General features: G+C 41.4%; 1 protein-coding gene across 2 annotated transcripts in view; it reads right to left on the bottom strand.

Annotated features, from left to right (window-relative positions):
* Positions 1–26,832, bottom strand: part of CDKAL1 (CDK5 regulatory subunit associated protein 1 like 1) — a 759,057-nt gene that overhangs the window by 397,953 nt on the left and 334,272 nt on the right. For both annotated transcript variants that reach the window (XM_034762410.1, XM_034762409.1), the window contains exon 10: positions 16,093–16,259. In XM_034762410.1, coding sequence (XP_034618301.1) covers positions 16,093–16,259 — 167 coding nt within the window. The remainder of the gene's footprint in view (positions 1–16,092; positions 16,260–26,832) is intronic.

Raw genomic sequence — 26,832 nt, 5'->3', positions numbered from 1 at the left:
ACAATGATGGTTAACAGTCATATTGCACCGTCTGCCGCCGGCAAGGCAAGGCAAAGAGATGCTGCTGTGTAGCACTGCAGTACTGCGTCTGCCAGCAGCACCCAGAAGACATACGGTGACAGTGAGCTGAGCGGGCTCCATGCTTGCCGTGGTATGCCGTCTGTATGGGTAACCCAGGGAAAAAAAGCAAGAAACGATCGTTTGCCATTGCTTTCACAGAGTGTGGGGGGCCTGATGACATGTACCCAGAAACACCCGCAACAATGTTTTTGCCCCATCAGGCATTGGGAGCTCAACCCAGAATTCCAATGGGCGGCGGAGACTGCAGGAACTGTGGGATAGCTACCCACAGTGCAACACTCCTAAAGTCGACGCTAGCCTCAGTACTGTGGACGCACTCCACCGACTTAATGCGCTTAGTGGGGACACACACAATCGACTGTATCAAATCGATTTCTAAAAAATCGACTTCTATTAAATGGACCTAATTTCATAGTGTAGACATATCCTTAGTGTAAGGAACAATCCAGTAACACTGATTCCATATTATGACAAGTTATGCTGGGTTTTGCCAATCCCTAAAGAGATTCAAGGATGAACCTCTAAAAACTATCAATAATTCCTTCCTCACAAAATTCACATTCAACCATACAATCTAAAGGCACTTTTGAGTAAGGGACCCTGAAATGTTGTGGCAGGGTTAGCAGAATACTTTTATGACGCTTTCTAAATTAAATAACTTCATTAATTAGGCCTACATCTGCTTGCAAATATGAAATCCAGTATTACTCATACATAGGGTACGTCTTCACTACCTGCCGTATCGGCGGGTAGCAATCAATTTATCCGGGATCAATATATCGCGTCTCATTAAGACGCGATATATCAATCCCCGAACGCGCTCACCGTCGACTCCGGAACTCCACCAGAGCGAGCAGTGGTAGCGCAGTTGACGGGGCAGCTGCGGCCGTTGATCCCGCGCCGTGTGGACCCCAGGTAATTCGATCCAAGATACTTTGACTTCAGCTACGCTATTCGTGTAGCTGAAGTTGCGTATCTTGGATCGATCCCCCCCACCCCGCCCCCCCAGTGTAGACCAGCCCTTAGTCTAAAAACAAAATGCTCTTAAAATCATTGAAAAAGAGCATTCTTGCCAGAGTCTCCTGGAATCAAGCTGCCATTTCCAAACAAAATGTTCCAATACGTTGTGTTTGGAGAGCACACCTGTGGTCACGCACAACCAATTATTTCACTGCTATATCATGTACAATAATAAATAAATAAATAAATAAATATTACCTATAGTAATTGCTTATAAATGTATTGCTACAGAATTAAAAACAGTTTGCTATTTTAAAGCCTTTTAGTCTGTGTTGCTAAGTTGCCTGATGTTCCTGTCTGACACAGAATTAGATTATCATAACTAATTCTGTTCAACAGATTCTAACAGCAAGAAACCCAGCAACATTTCTTAGGAAAGATTTTAAATAGCTAGATTCCAGTTAAGAACAACCTTCTGAAATAGATACTATCTGTAATGACCCAGACTCCCCACCTTAAACCTCAGCAGCAAAAGCACAGGCCTTTAGCACAAAAGCTAAAAGGAGTAACCCCATTACTGCTGGTAGTGGTAATACATTATTACCCACTCTGTGGGGCAGTCATCAGAAGGGAACACAACACTTAGCTAGGGTGTTGCACATACAACACTGTCTGTTTTTCATGCTACTGTGATCCTAACTGCACAAACGAAGTGAGGTGTAACAGTCAACTCAATAGCATTTCTCTATTTGTCTGTAATTAGTTTTGAATACCGCATCTAATCAATTCAAAAATTTCTGGGAATATTCTAGGCATCAATGTCCAGAATCCTATCGACTTTGATGAAAATCAGAAAAACTGAAAGGGGAAAATGCGGGACATACAGAACCCCTGGCATGTGGTTAGCAGAGCCATCACCTTCAACCACCTCTGTAATTTCTATAGATCAATGAACCATCTGATGGCAGCCATTAATATATTCCAGCACAACAATACCTCTTATTTTAGTTCTGCCTATCTTCCCAATATAGTTTTAAAAAGCTGACATCCTGAAGGGAAAAGAAATATGAGAATGGTGGGGGGAAGGGGAGAAATGGGGAGCCATGGAGGGAATGGGGCACACACCAAGCTCCTGGCATGAGTGGAGAGAGAATGAGGGGTCAGGGGATAGAATCATAGAACTGGAAGGGACCTTGAGAGGTCATCTAGGCCAGTCCCTTGTACTCAAGGCAGGACTAAGTATCTCGACCATCCCTGACAGGTGTTTGTCCAACCTGCTCTTAAAAATCCCCAATGATGGAGATTCCACAACCTCCCTAGGCAGTTTATTCCAATGCTTAACCACTCTGACAGTTAGGAAGTTTTTCCTAATGTCCAACCTAAACCTCCCTTGCTGCACTTTAAGCCCCCATTTCTTCTTGTTCTATCCTCAGAGGTTAAGAACAACAATTTTTCTCCCTCCTCCTTGTAACAACCTTTTATGTACTTGAAAACTTATGTCCCCTCTCAGTCTTCTCTTTTCCAGATTAAACAAACCCAATTTTTTCAATCTTCCCTCAGAGGTCATGTTTCTAGACCCTGAATCATTTTTGTTGCTCTTCTCTGGACTTTTTCCAATTTGTCCACATCTTTCATGAAATGTGCCCAGAACTGGACACAATACTCCAGTTGAGGCCTAATCAGCAAGGAGTAGAGCGGAAGAATTACTTCTTGTCTCTTCTTACAATACTCCTGCTAATACATCCCAGAATGATGTTTGCTTTTTTTGTGACCGCGTTACACTGTTGACTCCTATTTAGCTTGTGATCCACTATGACCCCCAATACCTTTCCACAATACTCCTTTCTAGGCAGTCATTTCCCATTTTGCATGTGCAACTGATTGTTCCTTCCTAAGTGGAGTACTTTGCATTTGTCCTTATTGAATTTCATCCTATTTACTTCAAACCATTTCTCCAGTTTGTCCAGATCAATTTGAATTTTAATCCTATCCTCCAAAACACTTGCAACTCCTCCCAGTTTGGTATCATCCACAAACTTTATAAGTGTACTCTCTATGCCATTATCTAAATCACTGATGAAGATATTGAACAGAACTGGACCCAGAACCGATCGCTGCGGGACCCCACTTGTTATGCCCTTCCAGCATGACAGTGAGGCACTGATAACTACTCTCTGGGAATGATTTTCCAACCAGCTGTGCACCCACCTTATAGTAGCTCCAGCTAGGTTGTATTTCCTTAGTTTGTTTATGAGAAGGTCATGTGAGACAGTATCAAAAGCCTTACTAAAGTCAAGATATATCACATCTACAGCTTCCCCCCTATCCACAAGGCTTGTTACACTGTCAAAGAAAGCTATCGAGTTGGTTTGACATGATTTATTCTTGACAAATCCATGCTGTTATTTTATCACCTTATTATCTTCTAGGTGTTTGCAAATTGATTGCTTAATTATTTGCTCCGTTATCTTTCCGGGTTCAGAAGTTAAGCTGACTGGTCTGTAATTTCCCAGGTTGTCCTTATTTCCCTTTTTATAGATGGTCACTATATTTGCCCTTTTCCAGTCTTCTGGAATGTCTCCCGGCTTCCATGACTTTTTAAAGATAATGGCTCAGATATCGCCTCAGTCAGCTCCGTGAGTATTCTAGGATGCATTTCATCAGGCCCTCGTGATTTGAAGACATCTAACTTGCCAAAGAAATTTTTGATTTGTTCTTTCCCTATTTTAGACTCTGATACTACCTCATTTTCACTGACATACACACAACCCCTGGCATAGGAGGAACGAAGAATGGGGGCACACAGATTCCCTGGAGGGGGGTGTGGGGAATGAGGGACCTTGGTATCAAGGAGAGTGGTGGCATTGGGGAGACAGCACACGAAGCCCCTGGTGCACAGAGCGAGAGAACAAGGGCACATAGAGGTCCTGGCATTAGAGAAGAGTGGGGGGTTGCAGTGAGGGCACGTCTATATGTACAGCACTCCAGTGGCACAGCTGCACCGTTGCAGTGTGTCTGATGAAGACACTATGCTGACGGGAGAAAACTCTCCCATGGGCATAAAAGCCCACCTCCGCCAGAAGCTATGTCAGCGGGATAAGCTCTCTGACAGCGCTGTGCACATGGGTACGTATGTCAGTGTAATTTATGTCGCTCCGGGGAGTGGAATATTCACACCCTGGAGCAACATAAGTTTTACCGACATAGGCTGTAGTGTAGACACAGCTTGAGTCCCTGAAACACAGGAGATGGCACACAGGGGAGCTTATAGGAATTGAGAGATGCAAGGAGCCCCAGAGGTGGGTGCAATGTCCTTGGTCTAAAGAAGCAATCAAACGCATAACCCTGTAGTTTAATTTGATGAAGATTAAAGGTAAGAGTCTAGAAACTGTATTTTATTTTGACAGTCAAACAAAGACGCAGGATAATTCTGTTAATATAAAAGTGTAGAGAAAACAGCACTAGGTATACACAAGCCCTCAGACTGGTCTCCACTTAAAGGCATTTTCATATGGTTCTCTTACTTTTTAAAGCATAAACACATGGGTGTGTGCATACACAAATGGGCAAATAGCCAGATGTACATTTAAACTTGATTTTGAAGGCCTTTACAGAAAACCTAACAAAAATAAATGTTTGAGAGACAGAGAAATAAAATTGAGCAAATTACTTGTCAAGCAAAGGTGCTCAGACTGCCAACAGGATATTTGACAGACTGTGGCTTTCAGACTCCTGAATTATATTAACCAAAACTTCTTTGCATAGTGTGATTAAAAAGCATTATCTACTCAGATTAAGGTTAAAACATCGACTCAGTCAACAAAATAACATTTTTGGGTATAAATACAAGACAGTTGGAGAAATGGCAAACATAGATCACAAAAGATCTGGAGAGGCCGTTTACTGTATTTGCTTCTTCTGGTGCTGTAAGAGGAGGTTACTTACCTGTAACTGGAGGTTCTTTCAGATGTATGGTTCCTATCTGTATTCCACTGAGGGTTATAGACATGTGCTATATGTCCGGAGCCAAAGCTTTTGAAAGTAATAGCATCCGTTGGTCTGCCCATCCACCCGTGCTCTGCCTCATCGTTTCGCCTGAAGCAATAAAGCCCTTTACCTTTATTTGTCTTTCCTGAATACCACATAACTCTTAATATCTGTTTTCCAGTCATGACTACTATTACACCATGTTTCCATTATCCTTATATCTAGTTCACTTCCTGCACCAGTAGTTCTAGTTCCTCCATTCTGTTATCCAGTCTCCTTGTATTGGTATATAAACACCTTAGTTGTTTCTGCTTGACTTCACCCAGATTTCTCACCCAATTAGGTACATTCATTTTACTCCCAATATTACCTACCTGACTGTTCCTGTCGGTGGTTTTGGCACTATCTTTCCTTGTGTTGTCCATTCTCCTACCCCAATATTGTTCCTTTTTCCATTGCAGTATCCTCTTTTACTTGATTTTCCTCCCAATATTAGAACCAGGAGTGGAGACTACATGATCATCTTCCAGCTGCCTTCTCTGAATTCCCAGTTTAAAGTTATTTTAATTAGTTGTACCAACCTCCATCCCAGAAGTCTGTTTCGCTCCCTACTCACATGGAACCCATACCGTGAGAACAGTTCTCTATCTGTGAATGCTTCCTAGTGGTTCAACATTCCAAAGCCTTCCACCAAGACCTGCCTCTTTCTGGTGTTGGTGCAATTATCTGGCCTTTCCCCTTCTATTTTTTCTGGCTGCAAGTCTTCTTGTCTTCTGTTCTCATTTAAAATCTTCTGCGAGTCATCCTCTGTGCTCCTGGGGGTCCAAACTCTGGCCATCTCCACTGTCTCTTCCTCTCCTCTTGTAGGACTAGTCACTATTTTCTTCATCACTCTCCCATCTTCTGTTACTGCCTCCCTCTCCCCTTCATTTTCCTACTCATCAAACCCATTCCTTGTCTCTATTTCTCCTTTGCTAGTTGGTCTTTTCCTCTGCCTTATTCTTGTATTCACATGCTTCCACTGGCCACTTTCTTCATTCAGGAGTCTAGTCACATAGTTCTCTGGTCCAGCTTGCCTCTGAACATCCTGAGGTTTCGTTTCAGCTTCCTCTCTCCTTCCCTCCCCTTTGAAATTCAACCATAATTTTTAGCTGCAGCTGCAAACCTTGGATTTCCTTTTCCACCAGATTCATCAGGTGGCCCTTCATACAAATGAAGTATCTTCCAGGTACCTTCTCTCAAGTGTAACGTATATCTCACAGTGTCCACATTCAACATCTTCATTGTCTCTTCCGTTCCTCAGGTCACTACCACTGCTGCCTGTGTAATTGTCATAGACTTCACTCCTAAGCTCCCGTCAAGAAAGAAAAACAAAACAAAAAACCACCTCCCCCAAACTCTCGTTACAAACTTCCCTATTTTCAGATCTATTCGCTGGCTGGCTAGCTGCCTTTATAAGCTTCCTGATAAGAGAAGCTCTGCTCCCTTAATCAAGGTTTAGTTGTGATCAAGTGCTCTGCTTCTCCCACCGCCCACTACCAGACTTTGCAAATTAAAAAACAAGTAAACAATTATACAGACCCTCAAGAACGGACTTGCTGCCCCTAAGGAACAGGGGTTGCCTCCCTTCTCCTCCAACAGATCTACACTCAAACTCCCCTGGGTCCTGTGCTGCTGGCTGACTAGATGGCTGCCTTTACAGGCCTCAGCGTTGTTTAAAATTCTTTTATCCTAATTCATCTGTAGCTTTTGAGGCTGTCATAACTATAAAGGGAAGGGTAACACCCCTCCTGTGTACAATACTATAAAATCCCTCCTGGCCAGAGACTCCAAAATCCTTTTACCTGTAAAGGGTTAAGAAGCACAGGTAACCTGGCTGACATCTGACCCAAANTGACAGCGCTGTGCCCATGGGTACGTATGTCAGTGTAATTTATGTCGCTCCGGGGAGTGGAATATTCACACCCTGGAGCAACATAAGTTTTACCGACATAGGCTGTAGTGTAGACACAGCTTGAGTCCCTGAAACACAGGAGATGGCACACAGGGGAGCTTATAGGAATTGAGAGATGCAAGGAGCCCCAGGTGGGTGCAATGTCCTTGGTCTAAAGAAGCAATCAAACGCATAACCCCGTAGTTTAATTTGATGAAGATTAAAGGTAAGAGTCTAGAAACTGTATTTTATTTTGACAGTCAAACAAAGACGCAGGATAATTCTGTTAATATAAAAGTGTAGAGAAAACAGCACTAGGTATACACAAGCCCTCAGACTGGTCTCCACTTAAAGGCATTTTCATATGGTTCTCTTACTTTTTAAAGCATAAACACATGGGTGTGTGCATACACAAATGGGCAAATAGCCAGATGTACATTTAAACTTGATTTTGAAGGCCTTTACAGAAAACCTAACAAAAATAAATGTTTGAGAGACAGAGAAATAAAATTGAGCAAATTACTTGTCAAGCAAAGGTGCTCAGACTGCCAACAGGATATTTGACAGACTGTGGCTTTCAGACTCCTGAATTATATTAACCAAAACTTCTTTGCATAGTGTGATTAAAAAGCATTATCTACTCAGATTAAGGTTAAAACATCGACTCAGTCAACAAAAATAACATTTTTGGGTATAAATACGAGACAGTTGGAGAAATGGCAAACACAGATCACAAAAGATCTGGAGAGGCCGTTTACTGTATTTGCTTCTTCTGGTGCTGTAAGAGGAGGTTACTTACCTGTAACTGGAGGTTCTTTCAGATGTATGGTTCCTATCTGTATTCCACTGAGGGTTATAGACATGTGCTATATGTCCGGAGCCAAAGCTTTTGAAAGTAATAGCATCCGTTGGTCTGCCCATCCACCCGTGCTCTGCCTCATCGTTTCGCCTGAAGCAATAAAGCCCTTTACCTTTATTTGTCTTTCCTGAATACCACATAACTCTTAATATCTGTTTTCCAGTCATGACTACTATTACACCATGTTTCCATTATCCTTATAATATCTAGTTCCCTTCCTGCACCAGTAGTTCTAGTTCCTCCATTCTGTTAACCAGTCTCCTTGTATTGGTATACAAACACCTTAGTTGTTTCTGCTTGACTTCAGCCAGATTTCTCACCCAATTAGGTACATTCATTTTACTCCCAATAGTACCTACCTGACTGTTCCTGTCGGTGGTTTTGGCACTATCTTTCCTTGTGTTGTCCATTCTCCTACCCTAATATTGTTCCTTTTTCCATTGCAGTATCCTCTTTTACTTGATTTTCCTCCCAATATTAGAACCAGGAGTGGAGACTACATGATCATCTTCCAGCTGCCTTCTCTGAATTCCCAGTTTAAAGTTATTTTAATTAGTTGTACCAACCTCCATCCCAGAAGTCTGTTTCGCTCCCTACTCACATGGAACCCATACCGTGAGAACAGTTCTCTATCTGTGAATGCTTCCCAGTGGTTCAACATTCCAAAGCCTTCCACCAAGACCTGCCTCTTTCTGGTGTTGGTGCAATTATCTGGCCTTTCCCCTTCTATTTTTTCTGGCTGCAAGTCTTCTTGTCTTCTGTTCTCATTTAAAATCTTCTGCGAGTCATCCTCTGTGCTCCTGGGGGTCCAAACTCTGGCCATCTCCACTGTCTCTTCCTCTCCTCTTGTAGGACTAGTCACTATTTTCTTCATCACTCTCCCATCTTCTGTTACTGTCTGCCTCTCCCCTTCATTTTCCTACTCATCAAACCCATTCCTTGTCTCTATTTCTCCTTTGCTAGTTGGTCTTTTCCTCTGCCTTATTCTTGTATTCACATGCTTCCACTGGCCACTTTCTTCATTCAGGAGTCTAGTCACATAGTTCTCTGGTCCAGCTTGCCTCTGAACATCCTGAGGTTTCGTTTCAGCTTCCTCTCTCCTTCCCTCCCCTTTGAAATTCAACCATAATTTTTAGCTGCAGCTGCAAACCTTGGATTTCCTTTTCCACCAGATTCATCAGGTGGGCCTTCATACAAATGAAGTATCTTCCAGGTACCTTCTCTCAAGTGTAACGTATATCTCACAGTGTCCACATTCAACATCTTCATTGTCTCTTCCGTTCCTCAGGTCACTATCACTGCTGCCTGTGTAATTGTCATAGACTTCACTCCTAAGCTCCCGTCAAGAAAGAAAAACAAAACAAAAAACCACCTCCCCCAAACTCTCATTACAAACTTCCCTATTTTCAGATCTATTCGCTGGCTGGCTAGCTGCCTTTATAAGCTTCCTGATAAGAGAAGCTCTGCTCCCTTAATCAAGGTTTAGTTGTGATCAAGTGCTCTGCTTCTCTCACCGCCCATTACCAGACTTTGCAAATTAAAAAACAAGTAAACAATTATACACACCCTCAAGAACGGACTTGCTGCCCCTAAGGAACAGGGGTTGCCTCCCTTCTCCTCCAACAGATCTACACTCAAACTCCCCTGGGTCCTGTGCTGCTGGCTGACTAGATGGCTGCCTTTACAGGCCTCAGCGTTGTTTAAAATTCTTTTATCTCAATTCATCTGTAGCTTTTGAGGCTGTCATAACTATAAAGGGAAGGGTAACATCCCTCCTGTGTACAATACTATAAAATCCCTCCTGGCCAGAGACTCCAAAATCCTTTTACCTGTAAAGGGTTAAGAAGCACAGGTAACCTGGCTGACATCTGACCCAAAGGACCAATAAGGGGACAAGATACTTCCAAATCTTGGTGGGGGGGGGGGAAGGCTTTTGTTTGTGCTCTTTGTTTTGGGGGTTGTTCGCTCTTGGGACTGAGAGGGACCATACATCAATCCAGGCTCTCCAAACCTTTCTGAATAAGTCTCTCATATTTCAAACTTGTAAGTAAATAGCCAGGCAAGGCGTGTTAGTTTTTATCTTTGTTTTCTCAACTTGTAAATGTACCTTTTTGCTAGGGTGTTTACCTCTGTCTGCTGTAACTTTGAACCTAAGGCTAGAGGGGGGTCCTCTGGGCTCTTTAAGTTTGATTACCCTGTAAAGTTATTTCCCATCCTGATTTTACAGAGATGATTTTTACCTTTTTCTTTAATTAAAAGCCTTCTTTTTAAGAACCTGATTGATTTTTCCCTGTTTTTAAGATCCAAGGGGGTTGGATCTTGATCCACCAGGAGTTGGTGGGAGAAAGGAGGGGGATGGTTAATTTCTCCTTGTTTTAAGATCCAAGGGGTTTGGATCTGTATTCACCAGGGAATTGGTGAAGGTCTCTCAGGGCTATCCAGGGAAGGGAATTAGCATTTGGGAGCGGTGGCAATGGACCAGATCTAAGCTGGTAGTTAAGCTTAGAAGTTTTCATGCAGGCCCCCACATTTGTACCCTAAAGTTCAAAGTGGGGAAGCAGCTTTGACAGAGGCACTTTCCCATTAATGAATATTGTTTTAAAAGCTTTAGTTACCTCCCCACCAATCTTGTCTTTCAATCTCACACTTTAGAGGCATAGTTATGTACTTATCACCTCTGTTGTATTTTGCAAAGGCACTCATGTCAATCCAATCAGCCTGTCATTGTGTATCCACATCTGAGACAACTGTTCTATTTCTTTTAAACTGAATCCTGGTTGGCTTCTGGAATGCATAAGTATCTTGCTCAGGAAGCCAGCTAGCTACTTGCTTTCAGTTCAAAGATTTGTGATGCTTCTTAGCCAACTAAAAAAAAAAAAAAAAAAAAAAAAAGTTCACATCCTCAAACCTTCCAACCTTCTTAGGCGAATAAGAAGTTTTTTTTAACAATGTCTGTGACGTGGCCACTTCCACCAGTGCATGTTTAGAAGATGGCTGTAATGCTGCTTGCTGAACCAATGGTTCCCCCAGGCAAATCTCCTTGGTTCCCCAAACCTAGGTTAGGAGGACCTTTCTATCGGGGGCTCAGGGGTCAAAAGGGATTAGGCCACCCCAGAAGGGCAAAAGTTTAGTGCATAATGCCCTTTGCTATAGCACTGTCAATTCGGTTAAGACAGGACTTCTTGTCATGTTATCCTTATCTCATTCATCAATCTTTGTGACATTTGCTAGAGGTTCTGTACTACTAACATGCCTTATTGTAATAGACTTCAGTAGCTCAATCTGTTTAGTTTAACAAAGAGAAGGTTAAGGAGTGAGTTGGTCACAATCTAAATGCTTACATGGGGAACAAAACTTTGAGAATGAGCTCTTCAATCTAGTAGATAACAGCATAATAAGATTGAATTTCTGTAATTTGAGGCTAGACAACTTCAGACTAGAAATAAGACCATTTTTTTAACACTGAGTGTAATAGAACTATTGGAACAACTTACCAAGAGTTGTGATAGATTTTCCATCACTGGCAATTTTTAAATCAAGACTGGATGTTTTTCCTAGTTCAAACAGAAATTAATTCAGTGACGTCCTATTCTCTACCTCTTATTGAAGATCTGCTTTCCAGTTTATTTTCTTCCAGTGATACTAGCTTTCATTTGTCCACATTGAATAAATAATAAATAATAATAATAATAAAATCTATCACTTCTTAGCACTTTGACTATGTAAAGTGTACATATTTACATATTCTTATTCTCAAACTAACTGGCTTGGGGAAAAAAGCATCTTATTTCCTAGTCAAGACAAGGCCACAGGATTAGCAAACATTCAGCTTTTTCAGCCAACAAGGGTATTCAACTTGGGTAATGGCTAAGGACTTTGTATTCTCTTCAATCTTCAAGCACCTCCATTGACACAGCAACCAACTGGAGGTTTTTGAGTAAGGCTTCTGTGTCATTCACACACACCCACACCACATGAAAATCCCATCACTCAATGCTAAAATAAATAATGTCACAAAATCCATGATTTAAAATACCAAATAAAAAAATAATTACTGTATGGCATTTAGAGCTTCAGCAATTAGCACATTTTTTGGTGTGGTCTGAGAGTGAATTCAAAAGACAGGGAACAAAGTGACTACGGGATCTCTAACTCTGTAACCTCAAATAATTCTTATGGATCATAAGCAATACCACATCCCTGAATCTCACGAACAAAAGAAATCCACTAGCTAAACAATGCCAAGCTGTGTGATGTCTTATAAATCAATAAAGCAATTGTATAATCAATACAGTGCTTAACAGGAAGTGAACAATCTGCTACGTGGCAGTGATAGATTGAGATACAATATTAGGGTAAGTATCCTGGCAGCAAGGTTAACTGACCCATATAAACTCTAGGGAATTGTATCAGGATGAACAGTGAGCTGGGTTCCCTGAACCGATACCAGAAATCACAAAAAAAAAAAAAAAAAAAGCCTCCAAAACACACAGTCACAAGATGCTTTACAGAAGTACTGGAAAAGGCTGTTTTTAATCCTTGTCAGTGCTAAATTGAATCATACGGATTACAAGTCAACGTATTTTACACAGAAGAATGCAAGCTTTAATTGAAATATAAACCAAGTGTGCGTTTTTATTCTATCTAGGTAATTATATACCCATTATTTGTGGCAATTCAGCACATGAGAAATATATATAGATGGAAGAATCTTTCTCCATTAAGACCAATGTTTTTCCTCAGAAAACGAGACAGTGCGCAAGCACTTTTACCCCCTCTCTCCCCCCATCCCTGCAAGTACTTGAAAATATGTCACAGGAAGATAGGAATTGCCATACTAGATCAGAATTGTGGTCTCGATAGTTTGGTATCCCATCTTCAAAAGTAGCCAACTCCAGATGCTTCAAAGACTGTTCAAGAAACCCTGGCTAGGTAGATGTCAGAAAATCATCTGCTTCTCCACAGCAGGTCTCCTCCTAACTCTTAGTATTTAGAGACTACCTTAAATCCAGAAGCATGAGATTTAAGATCTCTTCCAAAAATTTGTAGTATTAACTATGATAACTTTGAATATCTTGTTATACATATAAATGTCAGATTTCTTTTTGAACCTTGCTAAGTTTTTGGTCTCAATATCTTGAGGTAATACATTCCAGTTTAATTATACGTTGTGTGAAAAAGTACTTCCTTTTATCAGTTCTGAATTTGCCACTTCTTAATTTGTGTGTCCCTTGTTGTTTTGGGATAAGGAGAACACAAACTTCCAACCTACCTTCTTTATCACATTCATTATTTTATATACTTTTATCATATCCCCTCTTATTCAATTTCGCTTACTAAAATATTTTTTTTCATGCCCTAATAATTTTTGTCGCCTTTCTCTGATCCAGCTGCAATTCTGTAATATCCTTTCTGAGCTGGAGTGATCAATACTGAAGTCATACTGCTAATTTATAAAATTGCAATATATTATTTTCTGAATTATTCTCCATCCCATTCCTTATTTATTTGAACATCTTATTTACTTTTCTGATACATTGTTTAGAAGTCTTCATTGAGCTGTCCACAGTGGCATTCAGGTCACCTTTCCTGAGGTGATATAGTTAGAACCTGTAAAGCATAGGAGTAGTTTAAATGTTTCCCTCCAATGTCTTTTACTTTGCGTTTATCAACATTTATTTATATATTTTATAATTACCAGCTCTGATATGTACAATGAACCGTCCTGCCAGGGATACCTAGGGTAAAGCTGACGAGTGTGCAAAGCTGCCTTAACATGCTGCCTAACGCTGCATTTGACCTACAGTGACCTGCTACCATTTAGTCATTACTAGTTACACACCCATAACACATTACAAGCTGAATGTGTAAGCCAGAAGTTATCAGCGTGCCTGATGAATGTTAAATGTGTACTCTTAGAAACTGTGCTTGTTCCAAAAACAAATATGAAGTATTATAACTTTGATCTGTTTCGATCAAATGTATTGCTTTTATTATTAGGTTTGATGTTCTAAATCTATGGTATGTTGACCATAGCTTCTGCAAATTAAATCAACCGATTTAATAAATCTGAAACACTGTAATAAAGATACAATCATAATATCATAAGTAATGTAAATGTTTATGGAAATATTTCAACTTGGAGGATTCTAAAGTTTTTCAAAAATCTTATACATTACACCCTCATTTATCCAAATGGCCAAATATCCTTCAGATAACTAGGTGTTCAGATAAACAGAAGTGGTATTTTGATCTGGGATCTAGCTGCAGGCTGGGAGGCAGTAAAGCTTACAGTACACTGGGAATGATGGCACTCTGTGCATCAGCCCCTCACCTACGCAGCACGCTGCCCCGTGACTGTCCTGGTGCCCAGGTTGCCTGTCTCGGGCTGTGGCTGGATGCGGACCCTCAGTGCTGATTCTGGTGTCGGTGAGATCCCGCTGGTCACTGGGAAGCCATGTCCTAGTCTCCATGATGGGGGAGGAGCACTTACTATATTGCTGTGAATACAACTAATTATGCAAGATGCACTTTGAAGTTGACACAATGTTGTAGTCATTGAGTGAGTACACAGCTCCACTGGTGTATCATGAATTTTTTGTTAATGTAGTATACCATGAAGTTCATGTGAATGTATTACTTGTGATTTGTAGAGCTATATGGGGGACACAATGTGGATTCGAATAATTAGGATTTTTGGACAAAGGAAATTCTGATAACTGGGAATATACCGTCCGTACATACATCAGCACTTAAATACATCTACCTCTGGAGTGGGTGGCAATCACCAGCATACACATAACTACCAAGAAGTGACTATGGGCGGAAGATTGAGGCCAGAAACAACAATGCAAATCCCAGCTCCTATAAAAACTGACAACAGATCTTTGAGGTGCCCAACAAATCAGACTCATTTTATGGTCTTATTCCACATTTGCATGGTACACATAAGAAGGATGAAACTTCTAATTCTAGAGTTTTTGTGTATCCCCAAAATGATGCTTAGACAGCTGAGGCTCCTCAGAAGACCTTATCCTGTTTTGATTGATACAGTAGCATCTTTACTCATTATTTTAAACAGTAACTGAGTGTACCTTTATCTGTCAGTTATGTCTATCGACCTTCATGCTTCAATAGCCACCATTGTTCCTAGACCACAAAGCTAACCCTTTATATTCTAGTGGCAACAGACACTTCTTGAAAGATCCTGCATACTAGTATACAGTTTCTTTAGAAATCAAGGCAGTTAGGCTCACTCTCTGTTCCTCAGGACTTTGAAGAGCTCACTGGGAACAATGTTAAATAAACATGGGCTTCAATGCTTTAAGGAACCACAAGTGGAAATACTTCATTTATAATATTTGAGGTAGTGCTGGATGTTCATCTGCTATTTATTTTCATATATATGTAGCTGTATCTGGGTATTGATGAGATACAGACTACAGAAGACTTTTAAGTTACTGCTTTTGCTCCCTTATGTTAGGTTTTTCCCATCATCAATTCATAAGAGATTCAGGAAATTCATTTTGTCACCAGTGACAAAGAGTCCTGTGGCACCTGCCATAGGACTCTTTGTCGCTTTTTACAGATCCAGACTAACACGGCTACCCCTCTGATTTTGCCACCAGGTCCAATTCTTTAGAGAATTCTCTCAATTCCTGCTACTTGTATATTTGTAGTTCACATCCATTCTTCAACACCTTGTCTCTGCATTCACTGATTTATTTTGTTACAAAATGTTCTTTTCTAACTAAACTTTTAAAGTTCCCATTGCTCTCTATAGGAGCCCTGCACACTCACAGGGCAATATTTTCACTTTTATTCTTCATCCTGATGTTTGCCATCTTACGAACACAATGCTGAGTCTAAGAGCGATACAATTTTTCTGGGTGCATTTCTGAGAGGCACAAATGGGATGGAAGATTTTGACTCAGGATCCATAGTTTGCTATGACCTCTTCTACTAGCTATTGAAAGGGCTGATTATGAAAGCAAAATCCAAACATCACTACCCTCAAGTTGCTCAGTTAGAGTCCACAATAATATTATCACACTCTAAGATTTGGATATTTGATTAACTGGACAATCTCCTATGACAGACAAATGGTTTAACATCTAAAGCCTAATTCTACAAATTTCCTTTTTATAATCTGTGACTACAAAAAGTTACTAACAGTCTTAAATGAAGCACTTATCATTCTACGCAGGATACCACACTGACTTGATTTGTTAATATCTATGTCAATATGTAAATGATTCTCTTTTTTACTTACCTCCAGATGCTCTAAAATATAGGGAGGATTTGTCATGCCAAGTCTCAGCATAGCTCCCTCAGGAATAACGTCAACCAGCTTCCACAGAAGTGTAGGAAGGTCTGTGCCAATGTCTCTGCCATAAGCCCCTGTATCTTCGCTGGTCAGCCATATCTCACAAACACCCTCTGTGAATAAAAGAAAGAGATAATTAACAAATCTGTTTTAGAGCTGTTTATTTTATCATACAGCTGCTCACCCTTTTTAATGCAGTATTTCACAAGACTATTATGCAGCCAGGCTGAGTATTCAATTGCAGAAAAAAAGAGGCTCATCCCATGGGTAGTGGTGGGTTATTAAGTTCATTTTATGAGCACCAGAGTGCTACAACAATGCTGTAAATTATCACTGTTGTGGAGTGATTAACATTCACAGCCAATGATTAATACTGTGCTGCCTCTAAAGCAACTCAATTTGAACTTTTACTGCACTCCCATCTTTGAGGCTATCTAGTTTATTAAAAAGGCCAAACAATGCTGCTCAAGCAATCAGTCCATGCTAATGACCATTACTAGCGGTTAACTGACTGACTGGTTAGTTAACAGCCTGCAAAGGCCAAAGGTAGTTAAGGCTCTAACAAGCCAATGGCTGAATGCGGTGATTATCATGTAACCTGGAATAACTATTACAAGCTGCATTCTTTAAATTATACTGTTAGCAATGACATATTAAATTATTCCATTAAAAGGGTAGTCAGTGCAGGATGGCTAAATAGTAGTGTTGAAAAACCTGTTTCCTGGCAGTTAATACTCTATTTTCCATCAATCAGGTTTTAGGAAGTAGTGTAGTTGATTTGTATTGTAAAAAGTCTTGCCCTTGAACACTGAAATCTGGTAACAACATTCTCCTGCCCAAAGAGAGTAAAGATTGTGCCACTCTTTAACAACAGTTGAAACGAAAAAGACTTCATATGGGCCACTACTATAAGTCTGCCCCTGACCTCAACCTTTTCATAATGCAGAAATGAAGCTGCTGAAGAAATAAGTCAATTAAAAAGGGGGGACATTTTCTGATGCGTTAATTAGATGACTATGATTAACTCAGCACAAAGTTAAGCTTCTACTACAGGAAATAAAACAAAGAAAAGAAAAGAAAAAGAAAAGTCACATCGACAGTTCCATCCATTAGAAGCCGCATGACTGTGGTTTCAAAGTGGCTCCAACTGGACTGGCAGAGGAAGCTACGCCTCATAAAATTTAAATGTTTTTAATCATTTTAATTTGGAAAATACAAACAAAAACATTGATTTAAATAATGTTAAGACTATGATGCAAACAGAAAAAGCAAAATACTGCTCTCTAACTCACGCTATGTTGAAAGAGAGGTACAACAGTCTGTGTTGAGTGTCAAACTGAACTCTGATTGTTTAAAAAGGTTTTAGAACTATTTATTATTTAAAACCAAAACAATTTACAATATAAACCAAAAATGTTCTAGTTATTATTTTGCCCACTGGGATAGCTTCATGAGATGGACTTCTGGTTTTGTGAGCGTCCTGATGAAGCAGTACTGAGATGATTTTCTCCAGCATACTTCAGTTCAACATAAACAATGCTTTATAATGCACAACACAGTCAAAACTATCAGACAACAATACTGAAATGTCCATTGGAACACAGTCCTCTATGCAAATATGCAGTTAGGCACTTACAAAAAATCCTGTAAAACATCCTTCATAATAGCATCTGCACACGTTCACAGCCCACCTTTAAAAGTTTGATATCAGATATTAAAAAGTTCGATTAACCTATCTGCAGTTGTTTCTCCACTGCTATGTAGCCATCATCCACTAACATTCCATTACAAGTACCTACATATCACAGTGGTGTTATCACACTTGCAAGCATAACTTTATAGTCAAATGTCTCTAGAGTTTTACAGTGTGAGTAAATATATTATACACACTCACAACTGGTTTTACAGACGTTGCTAATATTTTTAGCAATATACTTCACATCAAGCAACGCTAAGCTATTGCAAAGGTTTACTTGCCTGTTTAAAAAAAAAATCATATGTATGGTGCAACCAATGGAAAAAATGAATAAAATAGCATTAAATAAATAAATAAAAATCTTAAACGAGGTACAAAAACAGGACATTAGCCATTATTTTCCAGTTGCTGGCATTCACCAAAACAACAACATGAACATTTTAAAGTGATCAGACTGATTTTAATTTATAATTTTTCCATCCAAATTGTTCCATGTTTTTACCCTCTGAAGAGGATTGCTGGAACACTGCCTTGCTGTTGCCAGATGAATGTGAAGAAAGAATGTCTATGAATAGGAATGGAAATAACATTCAGGTGGAAAACAACCACCAGCTCTTAAAGCTGCATAGGTGGGACTATTAGCCCCCTGGTGGGCTGAAACTTCAAATTAAATCACATGAAAAGGAAGCAGCTGTAACAGTAAATCAGCAACAACAGGAATAACTGTCTTGACTGCTCTGCGATCAGGGTGCTGAATAAAAGGCAATGGGCATAATCCATGCTCAGACAGGCAAAAACATGTACATAATGTAGAAAAAAATACTGTACTTTAGGAAAACCTTCTTTCCCCAATTTCAGCCTTGCAAAAGGGATAAGCAAATCATGAAGGCTATTATGAGTCCTAAGCCTTGAAATCTATACAGCCTGGGTAAATCAACCTAAAGCTCAGCTCCTGTATCACAGCTCTGGAGTGAATACTAAAAGGATCTGTTAAAATGTTCATTCTAGCCCTCTGGACTCAGAGGCTAGGACTCAATTTCAAGAAAGACACAGAAGTTCCCCCCAGATCCCCCAACTTAAGGCAAACAGGGGTAGTGGAGAATATGATCCCTTCTTATTTGTTTCTTACACTTTATTTTTTTTTTCTTCACAAAAAATAAATCTTCTGTGAAAGCAACATTCCCCAGTGCTGCTCAGGATCTCTTTTTAAACACATTGCCTCATCATGTGCATTATTTATTTTTTCCCCCTACTGAATGCTCACTTCATTAGGTCATCCATCATGCTGTTATCTGGGTAATTTTAGTGCTAGTAGAAGCAAACTGACCTCTAAGAAAGAAATATGATTCAACGGGCAGAGAAAAAAACTCTTTGAACACATTACAGATCTTAAACTCCATTATCATTATACCCAAATAATTACAAATCAGTCTTTGGTCACAGCTCTTTTCCCCCCCACCCACTGCCCCAGCACCCGCACCTAGCACAAACAGTAACCTTAACAGCTGGATTCATATCTCTGCTCTCCTGTAAGTGGAGATCACTGAGAATGGAAAATGTCTGAGAACAGAAAAGGTGAATACGAAATGAAAGCCTAACAGAACATTTCACTATAAAGAACAGGCACTGCAAAAGTGTCTGCAATGAGTTTTGACTTTGCTTTCTCTAGAGCAGTCCAAATGAACTCTGTCATAGCTAATGGTGTTATTGTTATAAGCCATATCTTTCCATTTTATATCTTTATTTCTAGAAATCTTCTTTCCCCAATAATACAAGTTGAACTGTCTTCAGCATATTTTCCAGATCTAAAAACATCACTTCGCTTTTTGAGCTGATTGTTATATATAGTATTATCAGTTTGAATAAATGATACCTAAGTCTGTCTCTCTCTCTCTTTATTGTGGGGTGGAATGAATCCATCTGCTCCCACTGTACTAATCTGCCTAAACTGGAAAAATTCCTGCTAATATTTTTTTTTTAATTATTCTATTCACTCATCACTATCTGCTTCTTCTGTCATGTAAGGATGATATCCAATTTTTAGTTTAATTAGACATAGCTAGAAAAGCTCTCCCCACCCCCCAAAACACCATAGATTCAAACTGAAAGCAACTAAAATTAGATCTGTAAAATCGTAGCTATCAGTTCACAATTCTTCAATGAATCTCACAGTGATTTATGCTGTTATCTGGTAAGAAAAGCGATAAAAGAGTACCAAAAAGCATTCACTTTTCTTATCTCTCTCTTTTTAAAAGCTTTCCTGTGAGATTTTTCTAATGTGAACCATAGTGGTTTTTCCAGCAGTGTGATTCTCTGCAGGTTGTCACAGTGGGAGACCCCTAGCCTGACCTTCTCAGTAGCCCTCATACTCCTCTCAATATCTGCCTGACCTTGCTCTTCTTTTTCCAACAGAGAATTCTTTTAGCAGCCTGCAGTGCTGTCCAGACCACAGAAATCCCTCTCTCACTGTACCACAGAAATCTCAAAGACCATTTGCCAAGAAGAGGCCTGACTTAAATGTTCGTTAAAAATTGCCTGCAGACCCAAGCACAATCAGTCTGAAGCTGCCATTCCTGCTCAAGCCTTTAGAATTCACCATTGGCTGAACTTCTGCCTTTTTATAGCCAGATATTGACAGAAAGCCTTGTGAAATTAAATTAACTTTAAATGTTCTCATTGTTCAGGTTGATTTTACACCACATAGATTCCTGATTCTCTTCAATTATCTGAAACACCCCTCTTCCCTCCCCACTCACTGACAATGCTAGGGGGGAAAAAATCATTAATTTACTTACAACATACCCATATTAGGCACTCATTTAGCCTGGACTTTAAGGCTATGCATATGACCTTGCTGAATCAAGACCTTAATGTAGAAAGGTTGGGGGGGGGAGGGTAGGAGGGATATCTCAGTGGTTTGAGCATTGGCCTGCTAAACCCAGGGTTGTGAGTTCAATCCTTAAGGGGGCCATTTAGGGATCTGGGGCAAAATCAGTACTTGGTCCTGCTAGTGAAGGCAGGGGGCTGGACTCAATGACCCTTCAAGGTCCCTTCCAGTTCTAGGAGATGGGATATCTCCATTAATTATTATTATTATTATAAAAATATAAAGATATCTTTATGCATTTCAAATTATTGCAGGCCTGCTCATAATGTATTACAGAATAGTGTCAAAGTAACAATCACAATCTATTTTTTCTATAAAATGATGAGACTCAAGGTAAGTAATAGCCAAACATTTTATGGCTTCTTAGCAGACCCAACAGCAGCTCTTACCTTCAACAGTTGTGTGTTTTCACTTATCTGTATTGTTGTCGAAGAGGAGTACAGTGGCCTGCTCTCACCTTCTACTGGCCTACACCTCCTGAAGATGAGGGTGATCTAGATTGTATTGGGAAATTGGGGAGATGGGGAAATTGGGGTTGACTCACTGCTGCTTCCTCCTTGTGCCTAGGTATGGCATGGCAGCTCTCTTCCCATTGGGAGTCTCCTGCTAACAGCCACTCCACCTCTGTGGTCTGCCTCTTCCTTCAACCTGACCCTCTGGTCAGATCACTCCAGAGCAATCCATGTCTGTGAAGCCCTTTCCTCAGACGCTGAGGGCTGAAGGTTTGTTCTCTTCCCTGATATGCCAACAAGTGAGCTGGTCTGCTCCCCCTTTAAGCTCCTCCTCCAGCCTATACATGCCTGGCAGGCGTGGCAGGACACAGCTGCTGAGCCCAGAGGAGTTCCTTAATACCTTGTTGTCCTGTATGGGGGATGGCACCTAGGGAACTAGGGCCAGAAGATTTTTTTCTGGGGAGAAGTTGCAGGGAATAATTAGCATTTGGTGAGCTTTTCCCACTTTAAGCTGAATTTGGAAGGCACAGGCTGAAGAGACGCATACCAGTGCATAAGCTAGGGGTTCGTGACTTTCATGGTGTTTAACCATCCCAAAAGGACACGATCAGTGAGAAGCTTAAACGGACTTCCCGTGAGAACATCAAAGAGACTCAACAGCCCATTTCACAGCCAGTCATTCCTTTTCTTTCACAGAATATGCCCGTTCCTGAGGGAATAGTTTGCGGCTCACAAAGAGTACAGGTTGTTACACTGTTTGCTTCCTGGGACAACATGCCTAGTCCCACTTCTGAGGCATCGGTTTGTAAAGTGAATCATTTTGGACAGTCAGGATTGAACAGGACAGGGTCTTTGAATAGGTGATCGTTCAACTTCTAACAAACCTTTTTGCAGGCTTTTGACTCATGAACCTTCTTGGGGCTACTGTCCTTAATTAGGTCTGTGAAGGTAGCTGCTATTTGACATGAATCATCGGTAGTAACCCACGAGCACCAAGAATCTTTGAACCTCTGTTTCTTTTGTGGTTGAGTAGAGCACGTTTCGAGGGCCTAGATTTCATCCACGAAAGGCCACACCTGGCCCTTCCACAAAGTATATCCCAGGTAGGTGGCCTCTTCTTTTCTCATCTTACACCGTGCTAAGTATGCAGTTAGCCCAGCCATCAGCATGGCCAAAATTCAGTAAAAATTTGTACTATGTGTTCTTCCCAATCTCTGCTGTCAATAATCATGACATCTCCATAGGCTGCCACATACAAGCCAAGTGGTTGAAGAACTTGACTCAGGAGCTGTTGGAATGCCACTGGGGCACTGTGGAGGCCAAAGGGCATAGTCCTAAAATGATATACGATAAGCGGTGCAGTAAAGGTAGTTTTCTCCTGTGATTCTGGCATGAGTGGAATCTGTAATATATCAGGCTTTATCCAGTAGGTCTAGTAGTTCATCCACTCAGGGCATGGGGTAAGCATCAAATTTGCTTTGACTTGAAAGCATTGACCTTTCCAAAATCTATGCAAAACCAGATAGTACTGTTTGGTTTTGGGAGCAATACAACCAGACTTTGCCAACTGCTGCAGGATTCTTCCTGCTTCAAACGTGGCATGGATCTCTTATTTCATAGCATCCTGAATTTTTGGGGGGAGTGTCTGTGGGTTCACCCAGACAAGTTGCCCAGGCTCTGTTCAAACACAGTATTGCATGAGAGGAATCTGCTCTGGCCAGAAGACAAACACCATTGAGAAGGCTTTTACTAGGCTTCTCACTTAGGCCCTCTGCTATGGGTGGAGGTTTACTTCTAGCTGTATAGGGTCTGAGTCCAGTGAGGTGGGCACTTGGGATCCCAGCTCAGGCTAAGGGGGCTAAAGAGTGATAAATAAGCTCTCCCATTCCTTCGAGGGCGTCAGAAAGTTAATATGGTAGATCTGAGTTAGCTTCCTTTTGTCAGGCTGCCTGATCTCATAGTTTACTAGAGTGACTAGGTGGATTACTTCATATGGTTCTTAAGTGAATAACTTAGACTCTGCACTCAGGAGCAGCAGTAGTACCCGACTGCTTGGCTTAAATATGTGGATATGAGCCCCTTTGTTCTAGGCTTGTTTGTGGGCCTTTTGAGCACCAAGGTGGTTTACTTTGGCAAAGGTTCCTAGGGTTTCAAGTCTCTCCCAGGGCTTCAGTACATACTGTACAACATTCTCAGGCTTAGGAGACTGTTCCGCTGAGATTTCACGGACCAAGTCAAGAATCCCCCATGGCTATCTCAAGTATAAGAGTTCAAATGGGAAGAATCCAGTAGATGATTCGGGAACTTCTTTAATAGCACATAACAGGGGAGGGATCAGCTGACTCCAGTGACAGAGGTCCTTAGCAATGAACTTTTTAACAATCTTTTCTGAATTATTCAACCAGACCACCTGTTTGCAGATAATAGACATACGCAGACTTTATTTTTAGTAGATCACACACCTCCTTCTACGGCAGAGACAAAGTTAGTGTCTTGATCAGTGAAGATCTCCTTAGGTACCCCAACTCTGGCAAAGACTTTTAGCAATTCTGCTGCAATAATCTTGGCACTGAGGGTGCGCAGTGGGATTGCTTTGGGATAGTGAATTGCATAATAAACTATAACTAATGTACATTTATACCCAGTTCCATTTTTTCCATCCCTGTCCTTTCAAATGGGATGCCTATTATGGGGAGTGGGACCAGAATGGCTTTTCTTACTCCTTTAGCTCCTATGAGTTGGCATTTTGGATAGGAGCAGTGGACGTCTTTAACTTCTTGATGAATCTCGGGCCAATACAAGTGATTCGGAATCCTGGCCAGGGTCTTCTTGTGACTGAGGCCTGCAGAGGGAATAGCATGAGCTAATCACATGACCTTATGCCTATGAGACCAGGAAATAAGAACTTCACTCAGCCAGTCTTTCTCCATCGAGTACAGTCACTCTGCCAATAGCTGAAATGGAGGTGTGGGGGGCAATGATCACTGTGGGTCTATTACCTTCTTTTTAACCATCTGCAGTTGTCACAGGACTGGCTCAAGGTTTTGTACTCCCTCTAATCCTTCATGAACTCAGTCGCTCTAGTTAGGCTGCCCCCTCACACTCCTGTAGGTGGGGCCAACATAATTTCATTGTTAGGTAAACCCACTGCTGGCTGAGCGGGTGCCAGCCCTGAGCCAAATGTGTGAAATAGCCCTTCCCTAAGTTGCTCATCTGTTCCTAACTCTTGGCTTTCCTGCAGAGGAGACTGCAGGAGTCCTAGGGGCCTTTGTCAGACTGGGGTCTAAGATGCCAGGTTTCCCAACAGGGGCCAGTCCAGGGCCTGGTGACTTGATTGGTCCCCTCAGAAGCTGGCCATGCAACCATGCCGTCTGGTTGTTGATTCCACTCTGTGGGTTTTCCCTTGTATCAAGAGGCGCCGTTGGCCTCAGGTGGTCACTAGTGTGACTCCCAAAGCTGTTTCAACAGCCCGATAGTTTTCCATCGCTGGATGGCATTGGCTAGGGACTCCGGTTGGTGTTTGAGCACCCAGTGCCTACTCCAGCTGGGAGTATATAGGTAAACTGCTCCACCACAATAAGCTCAGCCACCTTGACTCCAGCCCAAGTCTCCTGCTTTAACCACCTACAGCATAGGTCTCAATTTCAGGGCCTCCACATGGGGCTGGACTCCCCTGGGCTATTTCTCCCTCAGGAACCTCTATTGTAAGGTTTCCTCTGTGGCATCAAGGTAGTAGAGTATAATCACTTTCACCTGGGCGTAGTCTTGGTCAGATGCTGCATCCAGCTTCCAGTATACAGCCTGTGCTGGTACCATCAGGTAAGGTGCCAATAGGATGTCCCACGGGTTGAGTAGACACTTGGATGGCATCGCCACTCACTCAAATGTTACCAGGAAAGCCTCAGGGTTGTCCTTGGTGCCCATCTTTTTAAGTGTCACTGGCATGAGGGAGTGAGGCACCAGGCTTGAGCCTACAGCCCATGGAGGGGAGACACTGAGGCTGCATCAGGGTCATTACCCATTGGACCAGCCTTTGCTGCTGTTTCTGCTGTTGTGCCCCTAAGTCTCAGGCCAGCTGTTGCTCCTGGGCACCCATCTGCTGCAGGAGCTACAATCATCCATTTGAGAAGATGCTTTAGATCCCTCTGTCCATTCTACCAACCCACACACTTGGGTCTAGAGTTTTCGACCATCTGGGTCAGTCAGTCTAGGGTGAGAAGAATGCCCACATTCTCCACCGGTTGTGAAGGGATTGATTCACCACTGCTGCCTCCTTGTGGCCAGGCATGGTGTGGCAGCTCTCTCACCACAGGATGTCTCCTGTTGACATCACTCTGCCTCTGTGATGGTCTGCCTCTTCCTGTGACCTGGCCCTCCCCTTCCCCTTCTTGGTGAGTCCGTGAACAAAAAGCAAGGGGCATTAATGCAAATAAACTCAGTTAATAGGAAATAGAGTGGAATGATTCCCTCTGAAGGTGCATCAGAATCTAACCCTCCCTTCACTCAGGAAGGGGCCACCAGGCAAGCAGTCATCTGTGAAGCTCCTGCCTTCAGTCAGCCCTTTCCTCAGAAATTGAGGGCTGAAGGTCTGATCTGGTCTGCCAATAAGTGAGCTGCTTTGCTCCCTGGTCTGCCAATAAGTGAGCTGCTTTGCTCCCTGGTCTGCCAATAAGTGAGCTGCTTTGCTCCCCTTTTAAGCTCCTCCTCCATCCAGTGCATGCCTCACAGGTTTAGCAGTTCCACCCTGTCCAATATGGTGTTTGTATACCCCATCGCAGGTGCGTAGGCTGCTTCTTGAAAGAAACCTGATGCTGAAAGGGGTTATCAGGTCCTTTCTCCTGAAGAGAACCAGGAGTGAGAAGACTGGTTCAGCGATTCATCCATAAATATCCTCTACCACCGAAAGGAGCCGAAAGGTTGGATGGATTGCTGGGTGAACTATTATTATTAAACCTCAAAATGGATTGAGGAAAATCAGGGTGTTAATACAGGAGTCTCTCTGAAGCGCCACTTCCAGGATTGTAATCAACACCAGTTTAAATATCTTTTAAGAACGTACACTTTTTTGAAGGTTTAGCTAGTACTACGTAAAGCCCTGATTAAAGACAGTGAATTTAGTAAAATTCCTAAAGAAGCTTCCTTTCATCCAGTAGTTAGTGAGGACAGCAGGAACACTAGTATCTCTGGATCAAAGATAATTCTTTCTGAAAGTTAATGTTGGGTTACAAGAAGTCTGGATATGTTTAAGGCTACAGTTCTCTGGCATTTATTAATTTCATTTTTGGGGATTTATTTTTAGCATTTTTTCAGATTTATGTAGTTGTCCAAAAAAATCGGAAAGAAAATTTCAGGGCTCTCTCTTTGTATATGGTGTAAAGAGTAATGTATGTTATATCCATTACTCATCTACTGTAATGAGTAATCTCTCAGTAATGGTACCTTACACATTTTAACATAGTACTACTTCAAAGAGCACTATGTTAAAGCACGCTAGGGAACCTTTAGTGTGCACCAGCAGGGTCTATATGGACCACTTAATGTGCAATGCACTACTGTACTTTAGACTCACAACCCCATAATCCACATTACTGCTTCATGCAGACAAGCCCTTAAGTATAAGTAACCATTTCTGGTGTTGGATAAACACCAAT

This window comes from Trachemys scripta, chromosome 2, assembly GCF_013100865.1.
Source record: "Trachemys scripta elegans isolate TJP31775 chromosome 2, CAS_Tse_1.0, whole genome shotgun sequence".
NCBI lineage: Eukaryota > Metazoa > Chordata > Testudines > Emydidae > Trachemys > Trachemys scripta.
This window is presented reverse-complemented; position numbering and strand designations above follow the sequence as displayed.